General features: G+C 36.8%; 1 protein-coding gene and 1 long non-coding RNA gene across 7 annotated transcripts in view; both read right to left on the bottom strand.

Moving 5' to 3' along the window:
• LOC121869587 (annexin B10-like) overlaps positions 1 to 14,196 on the bottom strand; it is a 29,798-nt gene that overhangs the window by 4,352 nt on the left and 11,250 nt on the right. For 5 of the 6 annotated variants that reach the window (XM_042371023.1, XM_042371021.1, XM_042371020.1 and 2 more), the window contains 6 exons: positions 8,534 to 8,710; positions 7,678 to 7,719; positions 3,086 to 3,264; positions 2,670 to 2,845; positions 2,145 to 2,318; positions 1,629 to 1,810 (listed from right to left, as the gene is read on the bottom strand). In XM_042371023.1, coding sequence (XP_042226957.1) covers positions 1,629 to 1,810; positions 2,145 to 2,318; positions 2,670 to 2,845; positions 3,086 to 3,264; positions 7,678 to 7,719; positions 8,534 to 8,710 — 930 coding nt within the window. Of the gene's footprint in view, positions 1 to 1,628; positions 1,811 to 2,144; positions 2,319 to 2,669; positions 2,846 to 3,085; positions 3,265 to 7,677; positions 7,720 to 8,533; positions 8,711 to 13,321; positions 13,460 to 14,196 lie in introns of those variants that run through there. The other variant, XM_042371026.1, reaches the window with a different exon arrangement.
• LOC121869590 lies at positions 499 to 1,615 on the bottom strand. Its single transcript, XR_006089561.1, has 2 exons — positions 1,200 to 1,615; positions 499 to 1,146 (listed from the first exon to the last, which is right to left on the bottom strand). It is a non-coding gene; the product is annotated as an uncharacterized LOC121869590 (long non-coding RNA).

Here is a 14,196-nt window from a genome sequence, read left to right as displayed (position 1 = left end):
AGCTAAGAGGAGAGAAGGGAAGATTAAGTGGGAGGTGAGGTAAGAGGAGTGAGAGAGGGGAAGACTAGGTGGGAGGTGAGGTAAGAGGAGTGAGAGAGGGGAAGACTTAAGTGGGAGGTAAGAAAAGAAGAGTAAGGGTGTGTGTGTGTATGTATGTGTGTTTGAACAAGATAACATAACCGTTGGGATTTTAATGATAAGGTTTTCTCAAAAAATTGTCTAAATATACAAGTCATAACTCATTCAAAAACTAACTAATAAATGCCAATACTGATCCTTCCCTAACTTACATAAATATTCTACTCAATATAAAACTTAAACATTAACAAAAGTGGCTAACAAATTATAAAACCAGAGTTGTCCTAATTTTCTATAACTTTGACTCCATGCAAAATTTGGTTAAGATTTGTGAGTATTTCAAGACAACAAGATTACGACGATGGAGACAATCTTGACTCCAGATCCATTTCGAGTCACTTCTGGTCTTGATCGAATTTATCTGAATGTTTTAGAAAGATCCGGAAAAAAGGACACATGAATAAGGCAGAAATACGTATGTGTCATTAATGTATATCTGACAAGCAAGAGGAACAAACCTAACACACTCTTCTACAGGATAACACTTAATACTGACAAGCAAGAGGAACAAACCTAACACACTCTTCTACAGGATAACACTTAATACTGACAAGCAAGAGGAACAAACCTAACACACTCTTCTACAGGATAACACTTAATACTGACAAGCAAGAGGAACAAACCTAACACACTCTTCTACAGGATAACACTTAATACTGACAAGCAAGAGGAACAAACCTAACACACTCTTCTACAGGATAACACTTAATACTGACAAGCAAGAGGACCAAACCTAACACACTCTTCTACAGGATAACACTTAATACTGACAAGCAAGAGGACCAAACCTAACACACTCTTCTACAGGATAACACTTAATACTGACAAGCAAGAGAACCAAACCTAACACACTCTTCTACAGGATAACACTTAATACTGACAAGCAAGAGGACCAAACCTAACACACTCTTCTACAGGATAACACTTAATACGGACAAGCAAGAGGACCAAACCTAACACACTCTTCTACAGGATAACACTTAATACTGACAAGCAAGAGGACCAAACCTAACACTCTTCTACAGGATAACACTTAATACTGACAAGCAAGAGGAACAAACCTAACACACTCTTCTACAGGATAACACTTAATACTGACAAGCAAGAGGACCAAACCTAACACACTCTTCTATAGGATAACACTTAATACTGTAGACCAATTAAACCAGAATCCATTTATATTTACTCTTGGCTTTCGATCATTTAACAGATGTGATCCAATGCTGTGATTCCCTCAGTAAACCTTAATTGCAGTACTAAGTAGAAACTAATGCTGAGTAATAAAGCCTCAAACTGTATCAATATATTCTGCTCTATCTTTTAATTCCAAATCATTAAAATTTTAACAAATTTCTGGTTACATTCTTGAAAATTATATCCATATTGAAATACAGGGTGTCCATAAATGATTACCCTGATTAAAACATGAGAGCATATTGTTTTAGGGTAATCATTTATGGACACCCTGTAGATTGAATTTGTTAACTAACCTGGATGTCTTTTTCCAGGGGTTTGTTGTAGAGTTTCTGATATTCTTGCTTGATGTTGCCCATATCTATCTCAGCACGGGAGACCACCAGCCGGATGAGTGCCCGGTCATTTGTGCCCATGCCTGCCATAGTATCATGCAGCGCCTTGGCAAAGTATCCAGCACGGTTCTGGATGGTGTAGTCTGTCACAGGAGAAAACATTCACTTGTATAGTATGTAACAAGGAAATAAAATGGTGGTATGAACCCCAGTCAAAACACTTAGTTAAACAGGAGCCATAACTCAGGTGAATCAAGTTGCAACATTGCAAATTGAAGCTAGTCAAAATATTCTTGACATGAAACTGTACTATATATAATTTTGATTTATATTGACTTTCTTAATTTACCTAATGGAAAAAAAAATTAATGTAGACTGAGAGATGGACAGAGAGAACAATAAAAATAGTATGTTACAAAATAAGAAAATGCAGATTTGGTTAGCTCTTAATGGCAAGGGTTAATAAAATGTACTTACAGACTGCCTTCATGCCAATTTTCAAGTCACCAGAGAGCTCAGAATCCAGGGCATCTCCAAAACTCTTTCCCTTGATCTTGGCGTACTCCTCGAACACACAGCGCAGTAGAGGGTAAGAATAAGAAGATAGGATACGATTGAATTCCCCTTCATCAGTTCCCATCTTCCCTTCACCTGAAAAATATTAATTGTGAAAATAATACAGACAGTCAAAACAGAGTTATAAGTTTCCTACTAGAGGTGACCAAGCTGCTGGATTAGAGTTAATTCTATACTGTACCGACATTTACATACTGTACTGGAATATAATAGTTCATAGTAACAAGTTGTATAAGAAGTTTAAGATGTGTGAGCAGTGTCTGATTCTACACTGACTGGATGCTCAGCAGTTGTCACCAGTTGTACAGTAGAGGCAAGCAGGAGCACTTACTCTCACTCAGCTGAATCTTGTCGAGTCCAAGTTTTTAAATAAAGTTTAAGTTTTTGTTAGTTAATTATTATTACAACATTACACTACTAACTAACCTGCTTTATACAGCTGCTGTGCGAGGGTGTTAGCCAGGGCAGGGTCGTGGTTCCTCTCATCCCTGCTGCACGCACACATGGAGATAAGGAGACGTCGGAAGTCTCCCGAGACGTCTCCACAGAGGGCCTCCTCCAGCCTCTTGCGGTAGTGATGCTGATAGGTATTCTTGATTTCCCTGAGGGATAGGCAGACTAAATGTATTAGCAATGTTTACTTTTCTAGTGTGTACCATATAGGTGATGCTCGTTATGACATAAAACTTTACCCTCATTACTTTTGTTGATTAGCCATTAATTTCCTAAATAAAAAAAACAATTATTAATCATTATTTAATTAATTTACAATTAACTGTGATCCTATAGCCCTCATTGGTACAGTATCAACCAATAAAAACATAACGAACATGAAAACTCACAAGAGAGAAGCGTTATCCCTAGTACACAGGATCTCCACCAGGGTCCTCTCGTTGGTGCCGATTCCGCTCATGGCCGCCTGCAGCTCGTGGGCCAGGTAGAGGGGCAGCGGTGTCATCAGGGCAATGATCCCATCCTCGAACTTGCCACTCAGTTCACCCTTCAAGTCCTTAATCAAGTCCTGCCCATTCAGAAAATATAATAAATACCTAATAAATATTCATTTCTCAGCTAAATCCTGTCTATTCATAAAGTATATAACATATTAATTACTTAGCTAACTCACACTATACATAGCCAAAATTTTCCAAACCTAGGGATTTATTAATTACAATTTATAAATTAACTGATCATCAAAGTCTACTTGTACAAAATTTCTGACTGGACCCAAAAGTACACTCCTAATAAATTTTAAGACAGAGCTATACAGGTACTGTATTAGATAAGAACAAAATGTCTAATTTTATCTACAACCTTAAATAATTATCAATTATAGCCACTACTTCTTCAGTTGCTAAGGTTTACAGATGTACGGCATCTGCATTAAAAGGTTGAAGCCCAGTACTGTTCTTGCTTCCGTGGCTTCAACTGGTATAGACTGTTCCATAGGTCTACCACCACCTGTGTGAAATACTACTGTACTTCTTCACACAGAGGCTGGTAGACCTATGGAACTGTCTACCAGGTCAAGCTGTGGACTATAGCTTACATTATTTAAGCAATTATAACAAATGAGGCAAATTTCAGTGACTTGGGAGATGAAATTGTCCAAGATTGAGTAAATTATCTTTTTTTCTTCATATTTTAGGTAATTAAGATTAGGATTAACTGAAGATTAGACACCCTAGATTATTTTGTGATGATTAAACGCTCTAAATAAACTTAATCTCTCTAGGTAGTGTTAAGGTGTTTAACCATCAGGTGAAATAATGTGGGGTGCCTCATCTTTTAAAGGTGATCCAAAGATTGTGTGACAGGATTACTTGAATTGGTCCACATGCCAGTTTGGTGAGACTAACAGTTCAATATGACAGTCCTGATGCTACATACAATTCTTAACTTAAATATGATGCATTTGCTGATACTGTACTGTACCATCATTTAGCCGCTTGCATGAGCTTTGTGCCGACTTCTGTGCAGGACAAAAGCTTAACAAATAAGCAAGGTAATGCTTTTTGGGGGGGGCTGTTTTATGTAAGTTTTATAATGGCAATGTTTATATGAGAATAATTCTTTTTAGTTTGCGAGTCAAATTCTAAGTCAATTTATTAAAAGACTTAAGGTTAATTTATGAGAAAAGGTAAAAAACCTAATATTAAATTTAACTGCCAGTAACAACTACAAGAAACTTTAAAAGAAACCATGAGAAGTAGAAACCTCAAGTCTCACAATGTTGACTAACAAAACACCTCTTAAATATCATGTTAATAATCAGTCACACTAAAACAAGTTACTGAACCAAATACACTTAAACAGAATAACAAATTGAAGCCTATAGGGAGGATTCTATCACTGCCTGTTAATGCAAATGGATGGTGGAACTTCAGGCACGTAGAGAGGCTTCTAAGCCACTCGGTGCAAGAGGAGCAAATTAGTTTTATTGTCCAAAAGCTTGAAAAACAACTATGAAATGAAATGACTAACTGCAAAAGCAAAATAAACTTAATATCTATACAGTATTCAGCGTAAAAACAGAATATGTAGTGACCTGTACAAATATCTCTATATCAAAGAGACTTAAAACTACTGTACGTATAATGAAAAAATCTGGAAAAGACAATTACTGTACAGATTACCATAAAAGAATGGGAGTAATAATTTGTAAGATAATTGTAAATCATATATCAACACTAAAATAATAATCAATTCTTCCATTACTTCTCCAATAAGCCATTAAGAGCCCAAACCAACAACTACATCAGGGTAACTTCTACTTGTCAATACATAGATCAACTCAGGACTTACCAATAAATAGTATTGTACTAATTAGATAAATTTCTGTAGTCACTTTTATCTATCCATCCTTCCACAAGCTACCAATCATATCACACTCCAGTTATGTTTTTAGTACTGTAAATTTTTTTTTTTAACTTAAGAGAAACCTGAACAGACTAATAATGAATTCTTTGGCCTCTTTTTGACACCAAGACACTACCCAAGTGTTTTCTTAAGCACAGTATCTAAGACGTGTATTTACAATGACTACTTGACGCAGTCACAGCAAAGGCGGGGTCATCAGCAAATAGCAGTTCACTCCATATCACTGTATTATGACTTCTTTAGCCATGTTAATAAAAACATAGGGTGCGTTTACACCTGGGTCTCAATCGGACATATTCTGATACAAATTTTCCGAGTTTAGCCTTGGGGGGAATATGACTAAACTGTCTGACAATTTGCATCAAAATACATCCGATTCCGGCCTTGGTGTGAACGCGCCCTTAGTCTCATTGGTCAAAGCTCCAACCACAACTTACCCAAACACAATAAGCAACACAATTAGTACAGCTGAGGCATTAATGAACCAAAATATCTTAATTATATCACTGATTATCACAACACATGCTGGAAAGTCCTAAAAAAAAAATATGTAAAGCAGGATTTTCTACAACATAGAATTTAGGCGTGACTGAGTCTTATCCTCCTGTGCCATCGTGTCAACAGCCTCAATACTATGGTCTATTGTCACATGACTTACAGTACAGTATTTATAAACCATATTAATGTCCATGAACTGTGCTTGTGGTTGTTAAAGTACATATTCTGGTTAAATTCTGTCTTACTTGGATTATTACATTTCTATTCACAGTGTGTATGTTGTTATACTGTTAATATCAAGACACACACCATCTATAAGCACTGCAACACACACTCACAGGGTCTCAATTCACTGCAGTTAACCCCAAATTCCAATAGTGCACTGAGAACTTCACAACTCAATTATAAAAGAAATCTGTGTATAATTTCTCCACAAATAAAGTCAAGCTAGTAATATAGGTTGAATGGCGCTGTCACCTCAGCATGTCTTAACACTGAACCACTGTGATATGCACAGTGTACCCATCAGGTAATAATCTTTTAACTAATATGATTCATAACACTAAGTCATAATAAATCATGTCTCACTTAACGATACATTCAGTAACTATAGATTACAATGATGTTGCCTTACCCAAACAAGAGTAAATGTTCACTACTGAACCCTCTAAGATGTACAGAATTTGGAAGAGGATTAATTTATTATCACCCCCAATATATTCTTACAAGCTCTTTCCCACCACTATTGTCTGTCTATTACAGGTACAGTACAGTATAGTATATAAAATAAGTGATGTCTACACTCTTGTGATGCACTACTGTGATAGTGAGAACAGCAAAGTGGATACAGTTTTGGCAATTTACATTACTGTACTGTACTATTCTAACATTCCTTTGCATTGGCCTAGAAACAAATAAGAGAAATTAACATGTGCATCATACCAGATCTTGTATCAGAGCAAACAACTTAAAAAACTGTGTTCTTTTTCCCTTAAGGTTTAAGAGTATCAACAAGATAATCATCAACACCATTTTACAACCATTTCCCACACTTGAGCGGGTTAACCATGATTGCTTGATGGCAGCTCTCTATGCTGTGCAGTCTCTTGCATCAGGTTATTACTGTACTATTCACAACCTCTCTCCTAGTCATTCTTGGCCTCCCTCATGCATCTCTTGACCCAAATGATCTCCTCCATTCTCTCCATGTACCCAAATCATCTATGACCATTTCTATGCAAAACTCCACCATTCATGGTTCCTCTAGGTAAGGAACTGCTTTGCATCACAATGCCTCACCCATCTGGATAATGTACACAAGTGGTTAATGACCTGAAGGCTATAAAAATAATTGCAAACATATGAAGGGAACATCTGAGTTACTCTTGTTTCCAGCTACCTTGCAATAGTACTGGGACAGAGCTTGCAATCTTTGATCATCTTGCATTACTATTACTCAAATACACCCTTTTATCTATCTGTAAATTACAATGTGCAATAAGAAAGAAGACCTTAAAATATTCTACAAATGACTGAAGAAGCTCATGCATTTTCCAGTATTCTTTACCTGTACAGTAATGAACCTGTGACAAATGAGAGCTACAACTAGGTACTGAAGGTGAGTCCAACATTACTCAGAGATAACATTTGTCCTTAAGCTACACATACAGTAGCTACCAAGATTTCAGAGAGAGAATATTAAGGAAAGATTTTCAACATTTTTTCAAGTGTGAGTCCACCACAAAGAGAACTAAAACACTAATATTAATAACTCCTTCATGATCTGCAACAATAAACCAAAAGAAAATAAACACTACTTTCAATACATTACGGTAAGTTTAACCTCACGAAAAACTCTCATACATCACGGTAAAAAATACACCCTTGAAAAAATGTTGAAGCTTCAAACTGTCCCATGGCATGTGATGTAAATACCAGAGAGAGACAAAAAAAAGAGCTCACAGCCCCAGAGCATCATGCAGGGGGAGTAGCTATGCAGAGGTCCACAGTTTGCACAGACGGAGAAGATGGTGCGTGAACCGTATCAGTGACTTACCCCGGTGAGGTTTTTCTTAGTGTCGTCTCCCTTCTCCTCCTCCTACATCGCAGATGAGGGGAAACACAAAAACACGGATAAACAGTAAACAAAGGACACAAAACAACTCTGGGCCTCTCACACATACAACACACACCCTCCAACCTCCTATACATCTTGTTACTGTATTTCTCTGATCTCACAACTTATACAATAATAATTTTGCTTTACATTACACTTACACTGTACAATTTAATATCAGGTTAGTACATTCCACTAATAAAAGAACAGTACTACCTATACATACCTTAATAACATTATAGTACTCTATATAATTAATGAATTAACATTGACTCCAAAGACTAAAAATTATGAAGGAAAATTATTAAATACATATGAAAAACATCTTCCTCTGATAACAATGTAAATGGCACAGAAATTTTGATAAACTTAATATACAACTTAAAACTCATGTTGTAAATTTCCTAATAACTGTTCTGGTCTGGTTTCTGATACATACTGTAAGTTCCATTATTACCAACGTCTGCATTATTAATTTCTCAACAATAATGAACATGGCAGTCTTTTACGAAGACTAAAGTCTCACCACTGACGATGTCAACCACATGTATGAGTCTAAACTTCTGAATTAATTTCCTGTCTAATTCTGTTCTTTGCACAATAATCCTGCATTGTTTAGTGTTATTTGCAATACAACAAATTCAGTGCAATGTTACACTATGCTGTATGTAAAGTGAATAAGTTACTGCACGCACACACACTTCTGTATAAAATGACACAATAAACTTTTGGGTTAACATTTCTAAGCATTTAGACTCAAAATATCTAGTAATTATCTGCCCCAGCTATGACTAACCCTTCCATAAGCCTGCTGGTACTTGAGCATAATCTGCTGACGCTCAGCTGAGGTTCTGTGAGAAAGGACATTGATGATGGCGGCCTCATCAGTACCAAAGCCCTTCATAGCTTTCCTCAGTAAAGAGGCATCACTGCTCGGGTCAAAGTGTGGTGAAGACTTCACGGTGGGAATCTCCTGTGGAAGAAAAAATAACCGGAGATGACAAACATTACCATATCAAATTTATGCTTATAATTCAAGTAGTGAAAGTAATGCAGTAGCTAGCAGTGCAGTACAGTACAGTACACACATCTGCCAAATGCCTTTATTCAGAATCAAAGTTGGGGCTTCAGTCAGACAGCACACATATATAACCCTTCCATTTACATGATTCATTGAGATCATAAGAGATAGACTGTCATGAGAGCTGGGAAGAGAGAATGAACAAATTAGCTACATACGTATGTACGTGTGTGTGTGTGTGTGTGTGTGTGTGTGCACATAGTAGAATTGAATTGAATTGAAACAGTTTATTTAGCCAGAAAAACACAGATACAGAGTGGATAATAATAACAATATTAACATGGCTGAGCCAGTTGAGAACCTGCACTCTCTTTGAGGCACCTGATATACTATACTATACATTTATCTCAAGGAAGTATTATGTAACAATTAGTATCATCTGGAATAGTACAATACCATGGTAATAATAAGTACATCTCATAATGTTACCACGGTTATCACTTCAATATTTATTTATTTTATTATTTATTATTTGTATTTATTTATTTATATATATTTTTTATTCATACATACATATACACATACCTACCGGCATACATATTATATATATATATATATATATATATATATATATATATATATATATATATATATATATATATATATATATATATATATATATACACACATATACACATATATATATATATATATATATATATACATATACACATATATATATATATACATATATATACACATATATATATACATATACACATATATATATATACACATATACACATATATATATACATATACACATATATATATATACATATATATACACATATATATATACATATACACATATATAAATACATATATAGAGGAGACATGTAACTGAATAAATAGGATGAGAAGGGAGTGAGTGAAGAAGAGGGATGTTATAAGGTGGATGACACAGTTCAAGTACGGTACAGTAAGAGATAAGAGGGAGGGTGGGTGCCAGTTACTATGGGAAGGAAGGAAGGGAGGGAGGGAGGGAGGGAGGGAGGGAATACATTGAACTATGGAATAAGAATGAAAGAGAGCAAATGGGAAAGTGGAAGCAAGTCATGGAAGAGGATGGGAAGGAGGGAAGGAAAGACGTAGCGGGGAAGGGTCACATACCAAGAGAGAATAATGGAAGGTAGGAAGGAGGGAGGGAGAGAAGTGTGGGAGGGAGGGAGAGAAGTGTGGAAGGGATGAAAACAGGGAGGTAATGTGAGGAGGGTTTAGGAGGGAAGATATATATAGCCTCCCATAAGAGTTATGGCCTTGATGTCGGTACCACTTCCCACAGTACCATGGCTCAGTACCACTCCCCACAGTACCATGGCCCAGTACCACTCCCCACAGTACCATGGCCCAGTACCACTCCCCACAGTACCATGGCCCAGTACCACTCCCCACAGTACCATGGCTCAGTACCACTCCCCACAGTACCATGGCTCAGTACCACTCCCCACAGTACCATGGCTCAGTACCACTCCCCACAGTACCACCCTCAAAGCACTATGGCTCAGTATCACCCTACAGTACCACCCCCACAGTACTATGGCTCAGTACCACCCCTACACACACCCCAACAGTACCACCCCTACAGTGCCATAGTCCCCATCCACAAAATAATACAGTATTACCATTAGCAACACTACACAAGAAACATAAGTACAGAATTCAGTCAGTCAGTCAATAATTCAATCAATAATTCAGCCAGTCAGTCAATAATTTAGTCAGTCAGTAAGTCAATAATTCAGTCAGTCAGACAATAATTCAAGCAGTCAGTCAATTCAATCAATCAATAATTCAGTCAACAAAGGCCCTCACAGAACTCCCAAATCCAACTCTCAGTGAAGTCCTCTCTCTTTCCCCCACACTACACACAGTTAGGGCAACACACAGCACATTAAGCTACTTTAATTACTCAGCAGTGTAACAGAGAGGTACTGTGATGTGTGTGTGTGTTACGTGCTGCTACACACTCACAGCAGATGACTGAAGTGGATGAAGTGAGTGTGAAGGGGTGAGTGAGTGAGATAAGAGTAAGATAATGAGAGAGAGAGAGAGAGAGAGAGAGAGATAAATATAAGTACAGTGTGGAGCGACAGGCTGAACAGGACACGAAACAACGATAACTATCAAAATAGACCCCAAAAAATCCAGCGTCACTTAAGAAAAACCATCCCAGTTTCTGTTTTCATATTAATAAAACCGTAAAAAAAAACCGATTATTACTCCTACTTGGGGTTATATTTTCAACACAAAATAATAACTTTAACTATGATGTTAACGAATGATTTACAGGGGTATTTAACACCTGCTACATATCACTCATGCTTGCCTAATTCGCGAAGCCTGAGGTTTTGGCAACGATGCAAGTAGATACAACACACGATTAGATAAAACACTAAAGTTACTTGTAAATATCTTTGTGTGTGCGAGTTCCCTAAATATTTGCCAGATCAGGAAAAACTTTAGGCCATATACTGTCAACCAGGCCTTCATACTGTCAATTAGGCCCTAATACTGTCAATCAGGCTCTAATTCTGCCAACCAGGCCCTCGTACTGTCAACCAGGCCCTCGTACTGTCAACCAGGCCCTCGTACTGTCAATTAGGCCCTAATACTGTCAATCAGGTCCTCATACTGTCAACCAGGCTCTCATACTACCAATAAGGCTCCGTCATAGTGAACAAGAGTGTGAGTATACAAGTCACTAACCTTTGCAAATGTCACTTCTATCACAGTGTAAAAGTCACTTCTCATACTAAAATGTTTTATTTGTAGGTCAGAACAAGGACCCAGCCAGACCAAGGTATATATCGACTCGTTTCTCAGCGTAAGGAGACTGCATTTTGGTGGCGATTTGTTTACACCAATTCGTGTCGTTAAAAAATTATTAAATAAAGGTTGAGAAATAGTATACTGTGTCTTTAGTCTATATGAATATTATTAATAGAATTTAGAAACCTGTTAGATAGTACACTCACTAAAAAAAATATTCTTCACCCTTGGCTCTGAAACCATCCGCAACGATCAGTGACAGAAGCCGTGATGAGTGTTACCAGATTTCTTGGTCCAGTGTGTCATACTGTATAACCCCGTAAAGGTGTTGAATAATCTTTAAGTAGGTGTACACACACGTATTGGTTCTTCTGTAACACCTAGCGAAGCCTTAAGTTCATCTGCAACACCTAACGAAGCCTTATTAAGTTTTTCTGTAACACCTAACGAAGCCTTAAGTTCATCTGTAACATCTAACGAACCTTTATTAACTTATCTTTCCACCAATGACAATCTAAAAACAAAGAGGTACATGCCATTTTTTGACCATGGTAACCAAGTAGAGGGTAATGATTCCAAGTCGACCGGATGCCGGCTGTATACACCTCAAGGAAACATGACACTGCTACAAAATTGCTTCAGTAGTCATCTTTATTTATCATTTCACCACTGGATCAACTTACTAGCCATTTGGGCGCTTGGTCTATCCTGTGTGGTACAATGAGCTTCAACAAGCAAAGTCTGTAAGTGTGTGTGTATGTATGTATGTATGTATGTATGTATATATATGTATATATATATATGTATGTATGTATGTATGTATGTATGTATGTATGTATGTATGTATATATATATATATATATATATATATATATATATATATATATATATATATATATATATATATATCACAGTAAATAGTTACTCATTTGATAATTAATGCAATATAGATATTATTTAACGAATATATGAACAATGTATCGTAATTATGTAGGGTAATTATGTAAGCTATCAATACATTTGTTTACAGCTAACAAACTTTGCTTAGCGTTTGATTCCTGAAGGTTTAAATCATCGTCGACATAGGTTTAAATCATCGTCGACATAGGTTTAAATCATCGTCGACATAGGTTTAAATCATCGTCGTCAAAGGGTTAACGTGAACTAAACGCCGAAAATGACGAAAATTTCACTGTAAGACCACTAGACTTGGTATTTTGGCATCTCTGGCGTTCCAGTACTGCTTACGACAATACCAGTCAACCAATGTGAAGTGTTTCTTGGAAAATGACGTCAAAACCAGCACCCTCATACAGCCAACCCGCATGCTACAGTATAATCACCCCCCTCCCCCAAGGCCGCTCCACCACCTCATGACCTAACGCAGCAAAAATGAAACCAAACTTTCTTTTCCAATAACCTTCTGTTTATCTTCAAGTGCCGGCCTTTTCTAAATATGACCTCCACACAACTTGCACCGCTGTTATATAGAATCTATATCAATTTAATAAATACGATGACTAACTCGAGAAATCCACCGTCACTAGCCGCAGCAACACACCCACCCCAACCATCAACGTGCAGAGAATTTCACCTGACAAGCCATCTAAACTTAACATATCCTTCTCGTGTGTCCGTCACAGACAGCAGTCAACCGTGTACGAATCTCAACACTTCACCAACACTGTCAACTAGTCACACACCATACGATAAAGTTAAATAATTCTCACTCACAGTGTAATCCATGGCAACTCTGGTCTCTCCTCCGTGCTAGTGTCAGACTGACTCGCCAGCCCTGCCTCCGGCGATGTTTATTTCTTGCCGAGCCAAGTTGCCAGTTGTGTAACCTACACATGACAGCGAACTAACCCACATGAAATCCTAACACGTTGGCATATACTGTCTACATGTTTCCCTTATAAAACAGTTTTTAATTCTTTCTTTTATTTATTCCTGCAAAAAATCATAAATAGAAAACTAACCAAGATACAAAACTACACGATAACGTTAACCAACTTCTACACCGCCCATTATATAACGTTACAACACCTACCAAAAAAATCATCTACATTTATCCCTCATTTAACAATTAAGCAAAACTATTATAAAAAATCAATCAAACTGCAACTACCAATATAAATTACTGTAAAATGGAATCAGTTGAAAGATTATTGTACATTATATCATGTATATTTTGTAACCGAATAAGGCAAAATATACCCCTGGGAGTCAAGCGTTTACAGACTCACACACTAATGGACCTGAGAACCTGAATATTTTATCTTTAACGTTTAGTTCCACAGTACATTAATTTACCTTACTGTCAATAGTAATTTTAAATTTTGTAGCGAGAACCACAATGGAAATAAGTGATTTTAATATAATTGTTTTGTGTTATTCTCGGTAAATGTTAATGCATGTATGTAAAATCGTCATACTAGTTTACAATTAATTCAGCATGTATATAGACACTGCAGGGATACAGTTCAGCATGCAAAGAGAAAACGCAGGTATACAGTGCGTATATACTGCAAGTATACAAATTCCCATGTACCTAGAGTGTCGGTATATAAACAATGTACCTTGATAGTGCAGGTATATAAACAATG

Source organism: Homarus americanus, unplaced genomic scaffold (assembly GCF_018991925.1).
Source record: "Homarus americanus isolate GMGI-L3 unplaced genomic scaffold, GMGI_Hamer_2.0 scaffold23578, whole genome shotgun sequence".
Classification (NCBI taxonomy): Eukaryota; Metazoa; Arthropoda; class Malacostraca; order Decapoda; family Nephropidae; genus Homarus; species Homarus americanus.
Note: the sequence above shows the minus strand (reverse complement) of the source record. Positions and strands in the feature narration are given on the sequence as shown.